Consider the following 23,100-nt stretch of genomic DNA (forward strand, 5'->3'; position numbering starts at 1 on the left):
ATATATATATATATATATATATATATATATATATATATATATAAACAATTTTTTGTAAAATATGAATATTTTTTAAATGTGTCGTAAATGGACCTTAAAATGTAAATAATAAAGCCTTTTATTAAAATGTATTTTCTAATTAAATAATTTCTTTTTCTTTTTAGTCGATTTTTTTTTAAGGTGCCCATTTTTTTTTTTTTTTCGAAATCTGAATTTATCTGCTTTGGAGTTACATCCCAAAACAAATTAAGAATATGGAAGTCTGGCTATTGACAGGGCTCACGACCTGCCATGGGCTGATTTGAGTGATCACTTAAGACCCGTGTAACATTCACCATTATGCCCATGATTGGCCATTTACACTACTCATTTGCCATTTTTTATGGCGAATACAGTTTTTATGGGTAAGAATATCGCTCACTCCTTTCAACGACGTCATATATCGTTTTAAAAGCTTAAAAATATAATAAAATGTATTAAAAATAAATATCAAGCCACTTATTGAACTTTTTACTGTGCAAAAGATCTTTTTAGGTAAAACCCGAATGTTTTTTCGCCATTTGAAAAATATTTAATATAAAAATAACAATACATTTTCTTCAAAATGCAAAAAAAAACACTTTCTGCCCTGTAGCGGGTAAATATTAAGTTAAAAATATGCCGCTTTTGCTGGGATATAGTACATTTTCTGGGCATTCCGAAAACATGCATAACTGAAAATGGTTAATTTTTTATGAATGACGTTGTTAAAAGGAGTGAGCGATATGCTACAGAGACCAAGGACTTTATTTTTTAGTTCTATCTTCACAAATGGTGCATTGGGCATAACATTGTTGAAGGGAAAATCTTTATATCATCTTATTTGAATGCTCAAAGTTCCAGATTTTGGTATTGTGTATTTGATGAGATTCATATTTATTAAGGAGAGGTCCCAACTGGCATTTTTTGTTGCATTTTTCAATACATTGTAATAACAAGTACAAAAAAGTGTGTGATTATAATCCAGGATTCGGACCTCACATACTAATAAAAGAGTTTTTTTCTCAATAAAAAGCTTCTTTTCATCTCACCAATAGATGTCTCTAGTGAAGTTCTAGTGATTCAAGAACAATGTTTCAAAATTGGTTCATAAATATATAGAACTTCCAAGAATTTGAGTAGTGTGGTTGCCAATAATGGGTAGAATTGGTGAATGTTACTTGTGTGTAAAGTGATCACTTAAACCAGCCTATGACGGCCGTCAGCCCCGTAAATGCTCAGACTTCCATTTTTTTCTTCATGTTTGATGAGATGTCAAAAAATAAAACAAAAAATATATATTATATTGATACAAAAAAAATCTCACAAAGGCATGGCCTGTGTGTGGGTATTTTTTAAAGCTTATTATTTTCTATTGAGATCAAGGGATCGTGCATCCCTTTTGTCACTGCGAACATATTTGGTCTATTGTGACCTCCCTCTGTATCATGAGTAGACATGCTCACCCTTAAGACCTACATGAGTCATGTAGCTCACAACCTGTCTTGGTGGTAGGAGCTTCACCTCCTCGGAGTCCAGTAGTAGCCCTCCAAGGATGTGACTTGGTTTGCGAGCGAGTGCGTCACAATTAGAGAAAATGTGGATTGGTGTTTCGTTATCCTCCATACAAAATCTGCATACTGGGGAGTCATGTAGTCCAATTTTTGTCATGTGTTTCCTCAGTGTGTGGGTATACATTCTGTTTTTATTTATAATAAAGAGTACTGGAAAAAATACAATTGATATCATCAATATAAATATATTAATTAAAACATTTTGAGTGTGTCCAAATACTTGTTCACAAAATCTGGATTACCTCCAATTACAGGAGTTATTTTCATATTATTTTTTGACATCTCATCAAAGATGAAGAAGAATATGGAAGTCTGGGCATTTACGGGGCTTACGACCGTCATAGGCTGGTTTAAGTGATCACTTTACACACGTGTAACATTCACCAATTCTACCTATTATTGACAACCACACTACTCAAATTCTTGGAAGTTCTATATATATGAACCAATTTAGAAACCTTGTTCATGAATCACTAGAACTTCACTAGAGACATCTATTCAAAATTCACTAGAGACATCTATTCAAATTCTTGGAAGTTCTATATATATGAACCAATTTAGAAACCTTGTTCATGAATCACTAGAACTTCACTAGAGACATCTATTCATGAACAAGGTCGTAAGCCCCGTAATGCCCAGACTTCCATATTCTTCTTCATCTTTGATGAGATGTCAAAAAATAATATGAAAATAACTCCTGTAATTGGAGGTAATCCAGATTTTGTGAACAAGTATTTGGACACACTCAAAATGTTGTAAATAAATTATCTGGTCAAATTATAAGCTTAATAATAAAAATGAAAATGATATTTTCTGGCGTTTCTCATGTGTGTGATTATAATCCAGGATTCGGATCTCACATACTAATATAAGAGTTTCTGCTTGATAAAAAGCTTCTTTACATCTCACCAATAGATGTCTCTAGTGAAGTTCTAGTGATTCATGAACAAGGTTTCTAAATTGGTTCATATATATAGAACTTCCAAGAATTTGAGTAGTGTGGTAGTCAATAATGGGTAGAATTGGTGAATGTTACACGTGTGTAAAGTGATCACTTAAACCAGCCTATGACGGTCGTAAGCCCCGTAAATGCCCAGACTTCCATATTCTTCTTAATCTTTGATGAGATGTCAAAAAAAAAGATTAATTAAAAGTGCTAATATAAACTATATTTGGAAACGGAAAATGGATAAAAGGTAGGAATAGCAGTATGGCAGTCATGGCTGGAGAACTCGGGTTTGCATACTCATATTATCTTCAGTAAGTTGTGATTTGTTGAAATTTAGTCTAAAAAAATATAGAAAATAATTCTATTGCGTTTCTATTCACCTCTAATGGCGGGTGAATAGAAACAGTTGTGAATTTTCACTAGTTTTTTATTATTGTGAAAGATAATCACATAATCAACATTAAAATTAACCTTATAATAATTAGCAATTTCAAAAAATATGTTTGAGAACGTAGACATATACAGAATTAAATTACATCATCGTAAAAAAATATTGGCCGGGTCAGGAGTGGTCCAAATCGTCGGGTATATATCGCTCACTCCTGTCAAGAACGTCATAAATCAAAAATTGTCAATTTTCAGTTGTACATGTTTTCAGAATGCCCAGAAAATGTACTATATCCCAGTAAAAGCGGCATATTTTTAACTTAATATTTACTCGCTATAGGGCAGAAAATGTGGTTTTTGCATTTTGAAGAAAAGGTATTGTTTAATTTTTTTTTTTAATATACTAAATATTTTTCGAATGGAGAAAAAACCTTCAGGTTTTACCTAAAAAGATCTGTTGCACAGTAAAAAGTTCAATAAGTGGCTTGATATTTATTTTTAATACATTGTGTTATATATTTAAACTTTAAAAACGTTCTCCTGAAAAATCAAGTTTTTTGATTTATGACGTTCTTGAAAGGAGTGAGCGATATGAGGAGATGCATGAATGTAGAAGAGGCGAAGAATGTATTCAAAGACAGAGTGGTGTGGCATTCGATTCTCTCTGTCTACCCCTGCGGGGAAGCGGCGTAATGGTTGGTTAGTTAGTAGGTTTAAAAAAATATATAATTGTTTGGAGAATAGAGAATTGTTTCTATTCACCCCCGTTGAATAATCATAATTTAAAAAATTTTAAAAATTAAAACATGTTTCTTTTTGACAAGGCTATTTAGATATAATAAAACCCTTATCCGCACCCCAATGGTGCATAGGGCACTGCTTCATATGAACACAGTGTTATCTTGATCGTTTATACACGAAGGAAAGGTGATCAGCCCTCCGCTTCAGGTACCAGTCCAGGGTAATATTGAATAAATATTACAGTGAAAAAATCACTTATATTTATTTGACCCCCCTGGGAATCGAACCCGGGACCTCCAGAACGGTAGCCGAGCGTGCTGACCATTACACTACAGAGGCGGACGATAGTCCACAAATATATTTTCCAGTTCTCTTTATTATTATATTGAAAAAATGTTAAAAAATAAAGTCTATTTAAGCGTTCGAGAAGAGGATCTAGATCACATGTTCTTTGGATGCCTGTTGAATGACGGCTACCCGAGCTTCCTTTCAGACCTCTCCAGCATAAACATTCCATTTTCCACCAACATCTTAACCTTATTAACCTCCCCTAACAAACTTGTATATAAAATAATTTGTAAATATCTTAAAATTAATTGAATAAATTTGTAAAGGTGTACGATAACTCACTAAACAAACAAACATTACAAATAAAACTAACCCCACTAATAGTCAAATGTAAAAAAGTAAATAAAAAATAACTCGACACTGGCTATAACACCCAAGATGTGTGAAAAGCCATCAAAAAGAAGAAGAAGAACTAAACCATAGATTTCTCAAAAGTTTGACAGCTTGACGTTTTTCATGTGTCTGTCTTTTCACGTATCTGTCAAAACATAAATAATAAAAATTGCGGAAAATAAACGTTTATTTTTGTTTTAAACGATGGAGGAAGCAATAATTAGCAATTATTTGAATGTGGTTTGTCGGGAATGTCCAGATATATCCGATTTCGACAAGGTTTGTCGGATTTGTTTGTCGCAGTCGAGTTTAAATTCAATATTCGATTTCAAAGACAAACTTGAAGCAGAGACTCAAGATCTATCGAAAAAGATGCAAAAATGTTTTAAAATGAAGATAAGCGCTCGGGACAGACTCCCGGATAAAATCTGCCAGACTTGCTCGAGAGCTCTCCAAGTGGCTCTGCACTTTAGACAACTCAGCCAAACCTCCGAAGCCAGATTGAGAGCGGCCCTCAAAGATGAGAAAAACCTCAAAAGGAAGACGAGCGACGTGAAAATCAAAGAGGAGTTTGTGGACAGTTCTAGTGACGGTTTTAAAATGGACGACGATCTCTGCGAAGCACCCTTCAAAGATGAAAAAAGGCAAAGTTGTAAGAAGAAGGGTGCGAACGATTTAGAAATAAAAGATGAAACTTGTGTTAGTGAGGATTGCAAGATGGACGGTGGCGTTAAGAACGAAGATGATTTAGAAGACGTCCCTTTGAACTGTTTGAAAATAGAAATGGAAGCCGATGCCAAAGCCAGCACCACAGACAGCAAAGAAAATTTGGCCTTCACTTGTCTATTGTGCGAGCGGGGATTCCCCTCGGAGGGTAGCTTGAAGAGTCACGCGTCTACGCACACAGACGCGCAGCAGGAGTACCACTGCCACGGCTGTAACGGAGCGTTCTACACCAGGAAACTCCGACTCCGACACGAGAGAGAAGAATGCACGATAATGCTACCAGGATCCACTTATAAATGCAGGTGAACACAATACCCGTCTGACGTGTAGAGGCAACTAGCCCTAACTCAAGTTGCGGCCGTTTGGCGTAACACGGCTCAAAGCATTCTTGTAACTGGCCTCTATCACATTGTTCTGAAAACTTTTTCTATTCAAGGTACACCTATCGAATTAAGAAATATCAGAGGTGCATATTTACTATATTATGGTAACACATTTAACATATCGCTCACCTCTTTCAAGAATGTCATAAATCAAAAATCGTCAATTTTCAGTTTTGCATGTTTTCGGAATGCCCAGAAAATGTACTATATCCCAGCAAAAGCGGCATATTTTTAACTTAATATTTACCCGCCACAGGGCAGAAAGTGTTGTTTTTGCATTTCGAAGAAAAGGTATTGTTTAATTATTTTTTTAAATATGCTAAATATTTTTCAAATGGAGAAAAAACCTTCAGGCTTTACCTAAAAAGATCTGTTGCACAGTAAAAACTTTAGTAAGTGGCTTGATATTTATTTTTAATACATTGTGATATGTTTTTAATCTTTAAAAACGTTCTCCTGAAAAATCAAGTATTTTGATTTATGACATTCTTGAAAGGAGTGTTGGCAAAAAGCATCACTTTAAGTTGACTTTATACTTGTTTATCTTAAAACTACTGTTTTTAACTTGCGGCTATTTGCCTTTGCACATTAGGCATGTCCCAGCGGGCTAGTTTACTGGCTTTGAAGACAACTTCCCCGTCTTTGAAGCTTGACACCTTAGTTTGCACCAACCCTTCCCGATGTTGTGTACCTTGTACACATTGCTTCTAATAACCATTATATATCTATAAATATAATAAATACTAACTATATAATTAACTAACCACCACGCCGCTGCCCCGCAGGGGTAGGCAAAGAGAATAGAAAGCCACACCACTCTGTCTTTGCAAACATTCTTCGCCTCTTCCATGTTCATGCATCTCCTCATACATACCCGCCGATTGTAACGACTCCTAACCTGACCACTTTCAAGTATTTGGCATACCTGATCGTGCCATGTTTTTCTCGGTCTTCCTCTGCTCCTTTTTCCACAAACATTCGCCTCATAAATTTGTTTTACCGTTCTTTCCTCGCTCATTCGTTCTACATGTCCAAACCATCTCAACACACCCTTCTTAATTTTATCGATAATGCTTATCTCAGCTTTGCATCCCTTCCTTATTTCACTATTCGAACATCTACCGTACATCGTTTTGTCGCACATTCTTCTGAGAGATCGCATTTCGACTGCATTCAGTCTACTTTCATCCTTCTTTTGGCAACTCCGTGTTTCACTTCCATACATTTGAGTTGGAACCAGGACTCCGTTGTGCACTGCCAGTTTCGCTTCCGCTGATAGGTTTTATAATAAATACAAGGCTAAGATTTGAGACATTCCTCCATAACATATTTACGCATTCATTTAAAAAATAATATTTATAATACTCAGAATTTATCGGGTACGTCGGAGGTAGTATGTGAATATTCAAACCAAATTAGCGTATAAACAGAGCGTGAAGAGGTATACGAGAACCGCAACACTATATTTGCATCTCGCTCTTTTATACTTTGACTGTGCAAGCGTGACCTTTAAAGGCACCCAGCTTTGCTTGACAGCTTTAGAGAAATTTTTGCTGCTGCACCGCAAGGGTACGCAGAGACAATAGAACGCCAAACCACTCTGTATTTGCAAACGTGCAAAGCATGAGGAGACGCGTTAATGTGCAAGAGGCGAAGGTTGTTTGCAAAGACATTAATGTGGCGTCTTCTCGTACTCTCTCTGGCGTTCTATTCTCTCTGCCTACCCCTGCGGAGAAGCATCGTGGTGATTGGTATGTTAGTTAGTTTATCCTTAATAACTAACCATCTGTCGTACGAGGTGGTATCATACATGATAAAACAATGTTTTCAAATTGATTCAAATATATAGAACTTCCAAGAATTTGAGTAGTGTGGTTGTCAATAATGGGTAGAATTGGTGAATGCTACACGTGTGTAAAGTGATCACTAAAACCAGCCTATGACGGTCGTCAGCCCCGTAACTACCCATATTCTTCTTCATCTTTGACGAGATGTCAAAAAATAATATGAAAAAAATCCCTCCATTTGATCACCAGCGCATCGTCAGATTGCGTTCTAAGCCGCTCTGTTTGCAGCAAGTGCCCTATGGAGTCGAGGAACCGGGCGGCGCACGAGAAGCACGCGCGGCAGCACGCGGGCGTCGCGTGCCGCCCCGCGGAGGCGGGCGTCATGCTGCCGTGCCCCGTGTGCCAGAAGACCTTCAGCACCAAGGGCTACGTCAGGCACCACATGCGCCGAGTCCACGGGCAGATTGAGGGGGTCACCTGTCCGGTGAGTTCAATCATCCCATTGTCGTGTTGGATAATATATCCAAAATAAAACAAGGTTTGTTGGATTGAATTCTACATTTATTTATGTATATGTTAATATGTGACGCGTTTCGTCTTCTTAGGAAATTATCAAACACTCGAGTGCACCATAGTGCCCTATGCACCCCAATGGTGCATAGGGCACTGCGTCATATAAACGCAGTGTTATCTTGATCGTTTACGCATCAAGGAAAGGTGATCAGCCCTCCGCTTCAGGCACCAGTCCAGGGTAATATTGAATAAATATAACAGTGAAAAAATCACTTATATCTATTTTACCCCCCTTGGGAATCGAACCCGGGACCTACAGAACGGTAGCAGAGCGTGCTGACCATTACACTACGGAGGCGGACAGATCAAGATAACACTGCGTCAATTCGATGCAGTGCCCTATGCACCATTAGGTGCGGATAAGGGTTATAAGTAAGTAACAACCACCATGAGAATGACCCATTATTATTTAATTCAATTCAATTCAATTTATTTATTTATAGATAATATACACTTTACAAACATAAATTTAAATTTTATACATTAACCGGATCCGCGCGGCTCGCATAACCGTATGTGTTTTTACTTTGCTCCAAGTTTCGAACCTCAGTTCAACTTGGAGGGATTTTTTCATGGTGTGGAACTTTGGATAAAATAATACGTCAATCCTTGGCCTTATGACATCTGTTGAAATATTTGACCAATAATTTGTACCGTCACAAGGATAAATAAAAGAACAGATCCCTGATTTTTCTTGCGGTCGGTAATTAGTCCGCGCCATAATCATGCCCTATATCTGTCTCACTCTCGACGCTACGCATCGCCAGCGGGTAAGAGTGACACACGATGCGTGCTTTGATTTATTTATGTTACGATCTTATTTGTTTATATTACGATATATTTCAAGAATAATGTGACACAATTGTATTATAGAGTACCAAAAAGGCAACATGAATCCCATAGAACGTTTTTGTTTAGGAAAATAAATTGTTTCTTAACTAAATACATGATAAAAGTAATCATTTTAAAAATGGCAAAATACCGCCGCGTACAGGCGTCTCTCAGGTACATAGTTGACGCGGTTAAAAGGTTAACATAGATTGCTAAAGGTGTAGAAGAATCCCGCTTCGGAAAACTCCTCCAGACACATGGAACAGACCAATACCCAATGAGATATTGTCCAACATAGCGGTAGCTCTTCCTACTACCCATTATACTACTGTCATTGACTATTTGATATCTTACTAGCTCAATATTGCCCTGAAAAACATCCAAAGGAAGGCGTCTACATTAAAAAAGCAAATTAAAAAGTAAGCGAGAAGACTCTTGTTAACACATTGTAGTCGGGCGCTTCGAACAATAGACTCTAGCCTATAGCGGGTGTTTTTCGTGATTAGCGCAAAAATATATCGCTTCCTTAAAATTGACACAATTTCTAAACCAAAAAATATTTTCGATTGAAATTTTCAAAGAAATCATATATGACATTTGATCATCAAAAATAAATTATAATCATAATTTTTTATTAAGTATTCCGTATTTCACAATTTTAGAAGCGTTGTAAACTATAAAAAATAGTCTTCCCCTCCGAGGTATCATTCCGAGCTTAAGTACTCTCTTATGGTAGAGAAAGTCCAAAAGAAGTTTTTGAGGTATCTCTACATGAGAGAGTACGGCTATTATCCTTGGCTCTACCCGACCCAGTTTCTCCAGGGTATGCTTGGCTACAATAGTTTAGAGACTAGAAGGAATGCGTATTTGATTACGCATTTTTATCGATTGTTGCGCGGTATGATCGATAATCCTGAAATTATCCAGAGCATTGGTCTGTATGTTCCCGATAGTTACCTAAGACAGCGTCGGCATAGATTGTTTCAGATTCCTATACACAGGACCAACCTGCCGATGGTTATGCCTGTAGGAAGAGCTACCGCTATGTTGAACAATATCACATTGGATATTGATCTGTTCCATGTGTCCGAAGGAGTTTTCCGAAGCGAGATTCTTCTACACATTTAACAAGAGTCTTCTTGTGTAATTTTTAATTTGTTTTTTTTTTTTAATATATACGCCTTAAATGTTTGTTTGTAATGTATATATTAATTATTGAATAAATTGAATTGAATTGAATTGAATTCCCTATACAATGCTAATATATTCAAATAATAACATACCAAACAGTAAACAAAACAGTGCGAGCGGTATGAAAAATAGTCCAATACGTGAAATGGCTCAAACTAAACTTGAGATTGAGATCGCATAAAAATTTTAGATTTCTGGGGATGCCTTTACAAGCGACACACTAGCCAATCCGGACAAGGCATCTCAAATAACGTCAACAGACTGTCGCCTAGCACACAGGTAGCAGATTACCCTTCAACGCGTTTTATTTCACGCTGATAACAAACATGTATATTGCCGTTTCCCGCCGAAAAATGGCAAATGCCGTGTCCCGCCAACAGGAGTTATTTTCATATTATTTTTGACATCTCATCAAAGATGAAGAAGAATATGGAAGTCTGGGCATTTACGGGGCTGACGACCGTCATAGGCTGGTTTAAGTGATCACTTTACACACGTGTAACATTCACCAATTCTACCTATTATTGACAACCACACTACTCAAATTCTTGGAAGTTCTGTATATATGAACCAATTTAGAAACCTTGTTCTTGAATCACTAGAACTTCACTAGCGACATCTATTGGTGAGATGTAAACGGTGTAAAGTGATCACTTAAACCAGCCTATGACGGTCGTCAGCCCCGTAAATGCCCAGACTTCCATATTCTTCTTAATCTTTGATGAGATGTCAAAAATAATAAACAACGTGTTAAATGTGTAGAAGAATCCCGCTTCGGAAAACTCCTTCGGACACATGGAACAGATCAATATCCAATGTGTTATTGTTCAACATAGCGGTAGCTCTTCCTGCAGGCATAACCATCGGCAGCTTGGTCCTGTGTATAGGAATGTGAAACGATCTATGTCGACGCTGTCTTACGTAACTATCATTCTTGCCATTGCAGATATGCGGCAAGATTGTGAAGAACATATGTTCGCACATGTACTCGCACGAGGACCGCAGGTTCGCGTGCGACCAGTGCCCGTACCGCACCAACCTGCTCAACTCCCTCAAGATCCACAAGTGGAAGCACACGGGCGAGCGGCTGTACGCGTGCGAGCTCTGTCCGTATAGGGCCGTCAACTCTAGCAACCTCATCAAGCACCGCATCAAGCACACTGGCGAGACCAAGTTCCCGGTAAGTGCGCTTGCTTTCCACATAGTTATGGTAAGGTTAGGTTAGGTTAGGTTCATTCCAACCCTTATCCGCACCCCAATAGTGCATAGGGCGCTGCATCATATAAACACAGTGTTATCTCGAACACATGAAGGAAAGGTAATAGTCCAGGGTAATTTTGAATAAAGATAAGAGTGAAAAAATCACTCTTATATATTTAACCCCCCCTGGGATTCGAACCCGGAACCTCCAGAACGTTAGCCAAGCATGCTGACCATTACACTACGGAGGCGGACAGAGGTTAGATTAGGTTAACTCTAGCAACCTCCGCCTCCAGCACGGTGCTGGTCCCAGGTTAGATTCCCAGGGGTTGTGAAAATAAATATTACTGATTTTACTCCAATATCAATTTAATATTACCTTCGATTGGTGCACAAGAGTGATCACCTTGCCTTCATGTAAGTAACTAAACTTCGAGTAAATACGATGCAGTGAACTATGCACCATTGGGTGCGGATAAGGGTTAGAAGAAGAAGAAGAAGAAGTATTTTTTTCACTCTAATATTTATTCAATATTACCCCGGAATGGCACCTGAAGCGGAGGGCTGACCACCTTTCCTTCATGTGTTAACAATCAACATAACACTACGTTTATATGATGCAGTGCCCTATGCACCATTGGGTGCAGATGAGGGTTTGAAAAAGAAGAACTTTGTCTTTTTTTTCAATTCAAACCCTTATCCGCACCCCAATGGTGCATAGGGCACTGCGTCATATAAACGCAGTGTTATCTTGATCATTAACACACGAAGGAAAGGTGATCAGCCCTCCGCTTCAGGTACCAGTCCAGGGTAATATGGAATAAATATTAGAGTGAAAAAATCACTTATATTTATTTGACCCCCCTGGTAATTGAACCCGGGACCTCCAGAACGGTAGCCGAGCGTGCTGACCATGAAGAAGGAGAATTAAAATTTAATACGAAATATGTCTAACGCTTTATTTTTACCTCCGTTTCAGTGCGGCGAGTGCAACCTGAAGTACAAAGACAAGCGGTCTCTGGAGTCGCACTACAACAGCATCCACCGCGGTGTGCGTCCCTTCTGCTGCGACAAGTGCGGCAAGGACTACATGCGGCGCAACCATCTACGCAGGCACGAGAAGAAGGAACACCCCGCCGACTGACCGCAGATACTTAGTCCTCATTACTGAGGGTTGTGACCCTCGTGGAAGCAATGACTCTTCTCCAGTCGTCCCTTGACTGCGCTGCACGTAGCGCTCCAACCACCTTGGCTCCATCGGTCCATCGTGTGGGGATCTTCCTCTCCCTCCTTTCCCCTCCAGGCCACCGATCCCAACCAATCAATTTAATGCCTTGCGGTTGAACTTCCATATTGAAAGTCAGATTGGTGTAAGGCATTGTTGTCTCTGCCTACCCCTGTGGAGAAGCGACGTCATGGTTAGTTTATTAGTCTCGTCGATCTAACGCAGTGTTCTCTGCATCATCAGGCGTGAAGAAGGATCAAAAGGAGGAAAATTGTTGTGGACGATGAACAGTTATATTAAAACGATATCTTTGCCTTTAGTTTCTTCTTCTTCTATGTCTTAGTTCTCATTGCAGAGGGTTGTGACCCTTGTGGAAGCAATGACTCTTCTCCTGTTGTCCCTTGACTGCGCTGCACGTAGCGCTCCAACCACCTTGGCTCCATCGGTCCATCGTGTGGGGATCTTCCTCTCCCTCTCTTCCCCTCCAGGCTACCCATCACAACCAGTCGTTCCAGGCTATCCTCGTTGCCACGCGCAACGTGTCCAAAGAACTGGAGAATCTGTCGTGTACATACATGGATTACAGCCGGCAATTCCCGTGGAAAAGAGCCAGCATTGTCAAGATGTAACTCGTATATAAACTGAGATTAAAAATATATGGGCTGTTCAATCAACCTATTTTAACTGTGTATTTTTTACGTCTGCTACGGGATTTGATTATAATGTACATATCTCGCTCACTCCTTTCAAGAACGTCATAAATCAAAATACTTGATTTTTCAGGAGAACGTTTTTAAAGTTTAAGAATATAATACAATGTATTAAAAATAAATATCAAGCCACTTACTGAACTTTTTACTGTGCAACAGATCTTTTTAGGTAAAACCTGAATGTTTATTCTCCATTTGAAAAATATTAAGTTTTTTGAAAAAAATAATTAAACAATGCCTTTTCTTCAAAATGCAAAAACAAAACTTTCTGCCCTGTAGCGGTAAATATGTGTAAATATTAAGTTAAAAATATGCCGCTTTTGCTGGGATATAGTACATTTTCTGGACATTCCGAAAACACGCACAACTGAAAAATTACAATTTTTGATTTATGACGTTCTTGAAAGGAGTGAGCGATATATACACAACAAATGCGATCCCTCAGACATTTGGGGATGTGGTGAAGAGGAAGAAGTCGGTCGTATTGAATATGTATTTATTGGTCGAAAGGTGCTACACGAGGCGGTGCAGTGTAGTGATGACGTGGCTGCGTCGTAGGGGTGTTGTAGCGGCGTAGATGGACTGTCGGGCTGACTTGAGTATCTTCGTGATGTTGACGAGGGTGCTGGACTGGAGGTCGTAGCGAGTCTTGATGCGGTGTTCTCGTGACGGCGTCGGTGTTACTTAACGGTCTCCCGGCGGAGGAGTGAGATCTTCGTAGTCACAGTACTGGCGGAGGAATGAGATGTCTTTTTTTTTTTTTTTTTGAATTACCTAACGTCCAAGTGACTCTGAAATCTAGCTACGGCTTATGCAACACCGTTTATCATGTCCCTACTCAGGCTTCAACTTTAAAAATTTCATAGCCTATGCCTACTTGTGAGTGGATTTACTCTTTATGTTTAAAGTTACTATAATTTCATGTAATTCATGAGTGAAAATTCTAGGCAAAAACACTCGCTAAGGAATGAGATGTCGAGGCACGGGCTGTACCCCTTTTATATCGTTTGGGAACTCTTTGTTCCTTTGTCTCGGTCGAGGATCAAAGTCTGTTGATATGTTAGTCAAAACAAATCCAGGTTGCCTTTCACTAGACAAGTGCACTTCTTTTGTTCCCGGCCACTGCCTCCTTTGTTCTACATAGCTGCAGTTTTTGGATTCTGAGAATTTACTAATGTTTGCGGTTAGGGTGAGTGACTTGACCGCTACAGACATATGTGCAGCGAAATAATGTATGATAGTTGTACGAATGGTGAAATAAGGCAAGAATGCAAGGCTGAGATGAGCATTATTGATAAAATTAAGAAAGGTGTGTTGAGATGGTTTTGGCATATGCATCATAAGATTGTAAATATGTATAAAAATGTCTCACAGTAAAGTATATATAATAAAAAATTTTATCAAAATATTTTTTCATAAGAAAATGATTTGTTTTTCTTCTTCGGAAATTGCGAAACCGAAATTAGGTAGGTACACGAGTTGATAGGTATGTAAGTACTTGGCTGTTGGTTCCACAGAACACTTTCATTATTTTAATGTCATTGTGCCACAAATCTGTTGGACATAACAACGACACATGCAAGACCTAACATCGCTCATGGCCGACAGCGAGCTTCTAGACAGCTGCTGTCATATTTTTCTTCTTCTTCTTCTTCTTGGTGTAGGCCTTGTGGCCTGTTTTTAGCCTTTGAGGTAGTGAGTTTTGTAATGATGTACTTACCTATATGGAGTGAGTTATTTTATAAAAATTTAAAATAAAAACTAATACGTAACTATAATAACTTCGACACAATAATAATAAAAATAAAACCCTTATCCGCACCCCGATGGTGCATAGGGCACTGCGTCATATAAACGCAGTGTTATCTTGATCGTTTACACATGAAGGAAAGGTGATCAGCCCTCCGCTTCAGGTACCAGTCCAGGGTAATATTGAATAAATATTAGCGTGAAAAAATCACTCATATTTATTTTACCCCCCCTGGGAATCGAACCCGGGTCCTCCAGAACGGTAGCCGAGCGTGCTGACCATTACACTACGAAGGCGGACGACACAATAATCGGGTAAAAAAAATAATTAAAAGTTATCATTTTTCAAAGTTTTCAATGAAAAATCAGAATGAAAAAAAAAAGAATAAAAAGGTGTATAATTATTTCAGGTACTTATCTTCAACTATTGGTTGTGGAGTCAAAATATTCGTACTCTAGTAAAAATATCTTCACTTCACTAAAAATAATTGAAAACACATATAATACACACATGAAACACAGAACATGACTTTTTTCAATTTGGATACATTTATTTCAATCACAATTTATACATGTTTAGAACTTTTTTTTGCAGAGACCCACCAAGCCACCTTGTGTTTCTTGTCGGTGGAGTTCTTTTTCAATACATTTTTTATAGTTTTTAACGTAATTTACACACAAAAAAGAGAGAAAAATTAAGAATATAAACGTTTTACAATTTTCATAAAATTAACTCTTGATCATTTACCCGTTCCTTCATTTTGCCTTTGTTCCATATTTTATTTTGACCCTGTCTTGTCGTGTAGTGGTCCCGTGGTTAGTGTCACGGACTCTTAAGTCAGAGTTTCTCGGTTCGAACCCACCCTGCCACAATTTGATACCTTCTTCTAATAATGAGCCGCTTAGGCCCACAGAAATAGTATGAAATAGGAATATTTGTGTAAATAATAAAAACACAAATATTTCTCTTTTAAAAATAAAAAACAAAAATATTGCGTAATGCCAGTTTATGATTAGATTTATTGACTGGATTACTGTCCGTTATATCCAAAGTTCTTCCAATACAGGCCCGTCATATCAAGGTTTTACCGTACTTACCATAACACTCCAGTAGGTAGGTACCTATGTTAAAGTTATTCATCTAACCCCTATTTTAGCATACGTAAAACCATAGATAAAACTACTCGAGTTTTTTTCTGACATTTCGTTTCTATGGCATCTGTCAAGCTGTCAAAACGTAAATAAATACATATTATGAAGAGGAGGCTCTCTTGGTTTTAAGTGTTTAAAGTTTTAGGCCATGGGGGAAACGGTACAAAGCGATTATTTGAATAAAACATGCCAAGAATGTCCAGATGTTTCCAATTTCGACAAAGTGTGTCGCATCTGTTTGTCGCAGTCGAGTTTAAACTCGATATTCCAGTTCAAAGAAGAGACTGGATATCAAGATTTATCCAAAAAGATGCAGAAATGCTTTAAAATGAAGATCAGCGTTCGAGACAGCCTCCCGGATAAAATATGCCAGACTTGCCTGAGAGCTCTCGAAGTGGCTCTGCATTTTAGAGACCTCAGCCAAACTTCCGAAGCCAGATTGAGGGCTGCCCTCAAAGATGAGAAAAATCATAATAAAAAGATGGCGGACGTTGAAATAAAAGAGGAGATAGAAGGTAGCTCTAGCGATGATTTAAAAACGGATGAAGAACTTACAGAAACGTGTAAGAAAAAATTTATCAATGATTTAGAAATCAAAGATGAAAATTTCGTATGTGTTAGAGAGAGTTATAAAATGGACAGTGATGTTAAGAACGAAGATGATTTAGAAAATATCCCTTTGAATAGTTTGAAAATAGAAATGGAAGCCGATGCTAAAGCCTGTGCCATAGACAATAAAGATAATTTGGCGTTTTCTTGTCAATGGTGCGAGCGGGGATTCCCCTCGGAGGGTAGCTTGAAGAGTCACGCGTCTACGCACACAGACGCGCAGCAGGAGTACCACTGTCACGGCTGTAACGGAGCGTTCTACACCAGGAAATTAAGACTAAGGCACGAGAAATACGATTGCTTGAAAATGCCACCGGGATCCATGTATAAATGCAGGTAAACAAATATAGCTCATATTCTTTTTTGACATCTCATCAAAGATGAAGAAGAATATGGAAGTCTGGGCATTTACGGGGCTGACGACCGTCATAGGCTGGTTTAAGTGGTTTAAGTGATCACTTTACACACATGTAACATTTACCAATTCTACCCATTATTGACAACCACACTACTCAAATTCTTGGAAGTTCTATATATATATAAACCAATTTCGAAACATTGTTCTTGAAAATTAGATGTAGTAAATTAAGTGTATTAAATAGTTTATAAATGTAATATTAATATTAATTCGTCCACCTCTGTAGTGTAATGGTCAGCATGCTCGGCTACCATTCTGAAGGTCCCGGGTTCGATTTCCAGGGGAGGGTCAAATAAATATAAGTGATTTTTTCACTCTAATATTTATTCCATATTACCCTGGACTGGTACAGGAAGCGAAGGGCTGATCACCTTTCCTTCATGTGTTAACGATCAAGACAACAGTGCGTTTATATGATGCAGTGCCCTATGCACCATTGGGGTGCGGATAAGGGTTTAAAAATATAAGCTAACTTAAGAAATAATCAAACAATAAAAGACCATATTTTTTTTCGTCTTTGTTGAGATGTTAGATAGGAAGAATTCATTATTTGAGTCATTCCGTCTGGTCCCAGCGCGTGCCCTATGGAGTCCAAGAGCCGCGCGGCCCACGAGAGGCACACGCGCGGTCACGCGGGCGCGGAGGCCGCCCGTCCGGAGTACCGCTGCCACGGCTGCGACCAGCCCTTCTGCACGCGGAGGCTGCGGCTGCGCCACGAGGCGGACCACTGCCCCGCGATGCCGCCGGGATCCAAGTACAAGTGCAGGTGGGACAACCAATCCACTTGATGGCGCTTCCATCTTCTCCTACTGTGCGTGTCATGTCAGGTCCCCGCCCACAGTTGACTGACTTCTGCTAACCCTTCTCCTCACCCAATGGTGCATAGGGCACTGCATCATATTGACTCAGTGTTATATTGATTGTTAATTGATTCAACAATCTCTTTGTAGTAAATTGTATCTTTCCATTTTTAAATTCTTATTTTTTTTATACAAATGTCAAATTGTAATAATATTATTTTATATTATTTTTTGACATCGCATCAAAGATGAAGAAGAATATAGAAGTCTGGGCATTTACGGGGCTGACGACCGTCATGGGCTGGTTAAAGTGATCACTTTACGCACGTGTAACATTCACCAATTCTACCCATTATTGACAACCACACTACTCAAATTCTCGGAAGTTCTTTATTTATGTAAAAAAAAAATAATATATGTGTTTAATTTTTGATAATAAAAATCTGGACACACTCTGCTTGCAGCAAGTGCCCGATGGAGTCCAAGAACCGCACGGGCCACGAGAGGCACATGCAGCGGCACGCGGGCGGCACGCGCCGCACGGCCGAGCCCGCCGCCACGCACGCCTGCCGCGTGTGCCACAAGACCTTCGGCTCCAAGGAGTATGTCCGGAATCACATGTGGCGCGTCCACAAGAAGAGAGAGGTCATATGTCCCGTGAGTGCACACTTCTATCTAGTCCATTGTTCCGCTGCGTGTGTACCGCGGCACACATCGCTCACTCCTTTCAAGAACGTCATAAATCAAAAATCGTCAATTTTCAGTTGTGCACGTTTTCGGAATGCTCAGAAAATGTACTATATCCCAGCAAAAGTGGCATATTTTTAACTTCATATTTACCCGCTACAGGGCAGAAAGAGTTGTTTTTGCATTTTGAAGAAAAGGTATTGTTTAATTATTTTTTTAAACATACTAAATATTTTTCAAATGACGAAAAATCCTTCAGGTTTTACCTAAAAAGATCTGTTGCACATTAAAAAGTTCAATTAGTGGCTTGATATTTATTTTTAATATATTGTATTATATTTTAAAACATTAAAAACGCTCTCCTGAAAAATCAAGTTTTTTGATTTATGACGTTCTTGAAAGGAGTGAGCGACATGTGTACCGTGGCGATTAGTTGGTGTGCCGCGGAAAATAGTCTAGTTTTGTGATAATAACACAATTGCCCCGAATTTTGATTGCCTGTGCTCAGCTAAGTAGGCTTACATTTCGCATCAAACATATCATAGTCGTACAGAAGAAAGTGACCAACAAAATGTACAATGTTCAGGAGGGCCATTTAAGTCATTTTTGTTCGGCAAGAAAATAAACATCAATGCACTATCATCAATACTTCAATATCATGCAAACATCAATACTTCCAAGTTTAAAATCCTTTCGGATGTTTTCAGGGCGATATTAAGCTAGTAAGATATCTAATAGTATGAAAGTGAAACATGGAGTTGGCAAACGAGGGATGAAAGTAGACTGAATGCAGTCGAAATGCGATCTCTCAGAAGAATGTGCGACAAAACGATGTTTGATAGATGTGCGAATAGTGAAATAAGGAAGGAATGCAAAGCTGAGATAGGCATTATCGATAAAATTAAGATAGGTGCGTTGAGATGGTTTGGACATGTGGAACGAATGAGTGAGGAAAGAACGGTAACACAAATTTATGAGGCGAATGTTAGTGGGAAAAGAAGCAGAGGAAGACCGAGAAAAACACGGCACGATCAGGTATGCCAAATACTTGAAAGTGGTCAGGTTAGGAGTCGTACCAATCGGCGGGTATGTATGAGGAGATGCATGAACGTGGAAGAGGCGAAGAATGTTTGCAAGGACAGAGTGGTGTGGCGCTCTATTCTCTCTACCTACCCCTGCGGGGAAGCGGCGTGATGGTTAGTTAGTTAGTTAGTTAGATATCAAATAGTCAATGATAATGTTTTTGTAAAAAAATGCACTTGGTCACTTTCTCCTGTATGACTACGATATATGTATTTGTCTTCTATTTGTAGGTTTTCATTATTGACAGAGATTATCTGGTTCTTGGACTCATAATATAACTTTGGGACTAATAATAAAAAATTTATAATAAAATCCATTCTCCAGCCCATGGGATCAAAAGGATGGCGTTTTAATTTGTCGGCTCGTCTTTACCCCGCTCCAGACTCGACGGCCCGAGACCGATTGACGACGTTCTAATCCATTTATTTTTGTATATCATTATCATCATCATCCTATTATTAGTTCTTTGCGGTGGTATGGACATGTGGAGCGAATGGATAGCGAGAGAATGAATAAGAAAATATATGTGGCGAATGTGAGAGGGAAAACAGAACGTGGACGACCGAAAAAGACTTGGCACGATCAGATCAATCAGAACCTAAAATCTGGCGGTGTCAAAAGTCTCCATAATCATGTATGACTAGATGTATGGATGTGAAGGAGGCGAGGAGTGTATGTCAGGACAGAAGAGTGTGGCGTTCCATCCTCTCTGCCTACCCCCGCGGGGAAACGGCGTGATGGTAGTAGTATTCATGTCTTTTTTATAAGCGCCCTTGAGGTAGTATTTTTTGAAAATGGCGCTATACAAATTATCCAAATTATTATTATTATTATTAAAATCATATGTGGGGGATTTCAATCCCTTGATATCAATAGATCCTTGTCGTTTGGGCAGGTGTGCGGCATACTCGTGAGGAACATATGCTCGCACATGTACTCGCACGAGGACCGCAGGTTCGCGTGCGACCAGTGCCCGTACCGCACCAACCTGCTCACGTCCCTCACCACCCACAAGATGAGGCACACCGGCGAGCGGCTGTACGCGTGCGAGCTCTGCCCCTACCGAGCCATCAATGCCAGCAACCTCATCAGCCACCGCCGCAGGATACACATCCAACAGACCTACCCGGTAACTCCTCACTCTCCAACCTTGTTCTCATTGCCTGAAGGCTTTAAATAGCCCACATATCGCTCACTCCTTTCAAGAACGTCATAAATCAAAAAACTTGATTTATCAGGAGAGCGTTTTTAAAGTTTTAAAATATAATACAATGTATTAAAAATAAATATCAAGCGACTAGTTGAACTTTTTACTGAATAACACATCTTTTTAGGTAAAACCTGAAGGTTTTTTCTCCAGTTGAAAAATATTTAGTACATTCAAAAAAATAATAAAACAATACCCTTTCTTCAAAATGCAAAAACAACACTTTCTGCCCTGTAGCGGGTAAATATTATAAGTTAAAAATATGCTTCTTTTGCTGGGATATAGTACATTTTCTGGGCATTCCGAAAACATGCACAACTGAAAATTGACAGTTTTTGATTTATGACGTTCTTGAAAGGAGTGAGCGATATAATAGTTGGGTGGATAGGCCCAAAAATCGGAACAAAAATAAAAATATTCACAGTATGAAATTGAGTTATATTATATATCTCAGAATTCAGAATTGAGATAGAGAACAACAAATAAATGTAATGGGTGAGATTCACGATTCCCGCACACTTTTTCAAATCGGGGAATAAGACTTGAGACTGCTGATTGCGACCAGTGCCTGAAGGCTCTAAACAGCCCACTCTCTTCTGGATATACGCCTTCTTCCTATGCAGCGTGGAAGGTAACTTCCACGCTGCCTCGTAGTATAGTACCTATCACTAGCTATTTCTCTATACTATGAAGGTTGGCAATCATCGTGTCAGTCTGCAGCCACTCTGAGCAGCGCCCCAGTGCTGCAGCAGAGCCAGGATATACGCGGAGTTGCCGAGCCAGGATATACGCCTTCTTCCTACGCTGCGTTTACCTTCCACGCCGCCTTGTAGTATAATACCTATCACTAGCTATTTCTCTATGCTATGAAGGTTGGCAATCATGTAGTCAGTCTGCAGCCGCTCTGAGCAGCGCCCCAGTGCTGCAGCGGAGCCAGGATATACGCGGAGTTGCCGAGCCAGGATATACGCCTTCTTCCTATGCTGCGTTTACCTTCCACGCTGCCTTGTAGTATAGTACCTATCACTAGCTATTTCTCTATGCTATGAAGGTTGGCAATCATCGTGTCAGTCTGCAGCCGCTCTGAGCAGCGCCCCAGTGCTGCAGCGGAGCCAGGATATACGCGGAGTAGCCGAGCCAGGATATACGCCTTCTTCCTACGCTGCGTTTACCTTCCACGCCGCCTTGTAATATAATACCTATTACTCGCTATTTCTCTCCCCTCATACAACGGCCCGAGTACTCCACGCTGAAGGTTGGCAATCATCGTGTCAGTCTGCAGCCGCTCTGAGCAGCGCCCCAGTGCTGCAGCGGAGCCAGGATATACGCGGAGTTGCCGAGCCAGGATATACGCCTTCTTCCTACGCTGCGTTTACCTTCCACGCCGCCTTGTAATATAATACCTATTACTCGCTATTTTTCTCCCCTCATCAAATGCCAAGAAGTAACTAAATACAACACTTATAGGCATCTCCTGCTCTCTAACAACAGTATGGAAAAGAGCCTTTTAAATATTTCCCGCAAACAATGTGTTAATTTACAACCAAGTATATACACAAGTATTTCTCAAATTGTCTGGCCTATCGTGGTCCGCAATAACGCTCTTTCGAATCTCTCTTCCAGTGCACGGAATGCAACTTGAAGTACAAGAACAAGGAGTCACTCAAGTTGCACTTCAACGACATCCACCGCGGAGTGCGGCCGTACCACTGCGACAAGTGCGGCAAGGGCTACATGAAGCGCGCGCGTCTGCGCGTACACGAGAGCAAGTCCCACCCGAGCGGCTGATAGAGGAGGGGAGGGGGCTTGAGAGAAGGGGGCTCTAGAGTATCGACGAAGGAGGCTCTTTTATGTATTAATTCAATTCAATTTATTCAATAATTAATATATACATTACAAACTAACATTCAAGGCGTATACATTAAAATAACAAATTTAAAAGTAAGCAAGAAGACTCTTGTCAAATGTGTACAAGAATCCCACTTTGGAAAACTCCTTCGGACACATGGAACAGATCAATATCCAATGCGATATTGTTCAACATAGCGGTAGCTCTTCCTGCAGGCATAACCATCGGCAGGTTGGTCCTGTGTATAGGAATGTGAAACAATGTATCCCGACGCTGTCTTAGGTAACTATCGGGAACATTCAGACCAATGCTCCGGATAATTTCGGGATTATCGATCATACCGCGCAACAATCGTAAAAATATATATGTTAATACATAAAAAAGCCTCCTTTTCCTCCATATGGACAGATGGATATACAGACAACATCGTAGTTCAGACAGAGTCCTGTGGACCAGTATCAGTGCCATTCAGCCATCCACCCATGATATCACTCATGGCAATCGATTAACTTAAACTTCTCCTCCCGGTGATATGTATTTACTACAACTCCACTTTTTAAATGAGAATAG

The 23,100-nt window shown here is 39.5% G+C and overlaps 3 protein-coding genes across 3 annotated transcripts in view; all 3 read left to right on the forward strand.

Annotated features, from left to right (window-relative positions):
• The window catches only part of LOC148306808 (uncharacterized), a 138,825-nt gene that overhangs the window by 10,514 nt on the left and 105,211 nt on the right, over positions 1 to 23,100 (forward strand). The gene's annotated exons all lie outside the window — the stretch shown is intronic.
• On the forward strand, positions 4,467 to 12,944 carry LOC148306809 (zinc finger protein 711-like). The gene is made up of 4 exons (XM_088264342.1): positions 4,467 to 5,378; positions 7,535 to 7,730; positions 10,788 to 11,021; positions 12,021 to 12,944. Exons 1-4 carry the CDS (start codon positions 4,555 to 4,557, stop codon positions 12,183 to 12,185), a joined length of 1,419 nt encoding a protein of 472 aa, XP_088120468.1. The 5' UTR covers positions 4,467 to 4,554; the 3' UTR covers positions 12,186 to 12,944.
• On the forward strand, positions 15,932 to 22,615 carry LOC148306810 (uncharacterized). The gene is made up of 5 exons (XM_088264347.1): positions 15,932 to 16,822; positions 17,479 to 17,670; positions 18,169 to 18,361; positions 20,370 to 20,603; positions 22,305 to 22,615. Exons 1-5 carry the CDS (start codon positions 16,026 to 16,028, stop codon positions 22,467 to 22,469), a joined length of 1,581 nt encoding a protein of 526 aa, XP_088120473.1. The 5' UTR covers positions 15,932 to 16,025; the 3' UTR covers positions 22,470 to 22,615.

Source organism: Brachycentrus maculatus, unplaced genomic scaffold (genome assembly GCF_059751285.1).
Source record: "Brachycentrus maculatus isolate JH-2025_06_01 unplaced genomic scaffold, ASM5975128v1 h1tg000225l, whole genome shotgun sequence".
In the NCBI taxonomy this organism is placed as follows: Eukaryota; Metazoa; Arthropoda; class Insecta; order Trichoptera; family Brachycentridae; genus Brachycentrus; species Brachycentrus maculatus.

What these genes read in the sequence shown, in the direction of transcription:
- LOC148306809 (XM_088264342.1), top strand. Translation starts at nt 4,555, where the DNA reads ATGGAGGAAGCAATAATTAGCAATTATTTGAATGTGGTTTGTCGGGAA. An exon ending in GGATCCACTTATAAATGCAG is followed by an intron (nt 5,379 to 7,534) that starts GTGAACACAATA and finishes CTCTGTTTGCAG; the next exon opens with CAAGTGCCCTATGGAGTCGA. An exon ending in CTGGCGAGACCAAGTTCCCG is followed by an intron (nt 11,022 to 12,020) that starts GTAAGTGCGCTT and finishes CCTCCGTTTCAG; the next exon opens with TGCGGCGAGTGCAACCTGAA.
- LOC148306810 (XM_088264347.1), top strand. Translation starts at nt 16,026, where the DNA reads ATGGGGGAAACGGTACAAAGCGATTATTTGAATAAAACATGCCAAGAA. An exon ending in GGATCCAAGTACAAGTGCAG is followed by an intron (nt 17,671 to 18,168) that starts GTGGGACAACCA and finishes CTCTGCTTGCAG; the next exon opens with CAAGTGCCCGATGGAGTCCA. An exon ending in AGAGAGAGGTCATATGTCCC is followed by an intron (nt 18,362 to 20,369) that starts GTGAGTGCACAC and finishes TCGTTTGGGCAG; the next exon opens with GTGTGCGGCATACTCGTGAG.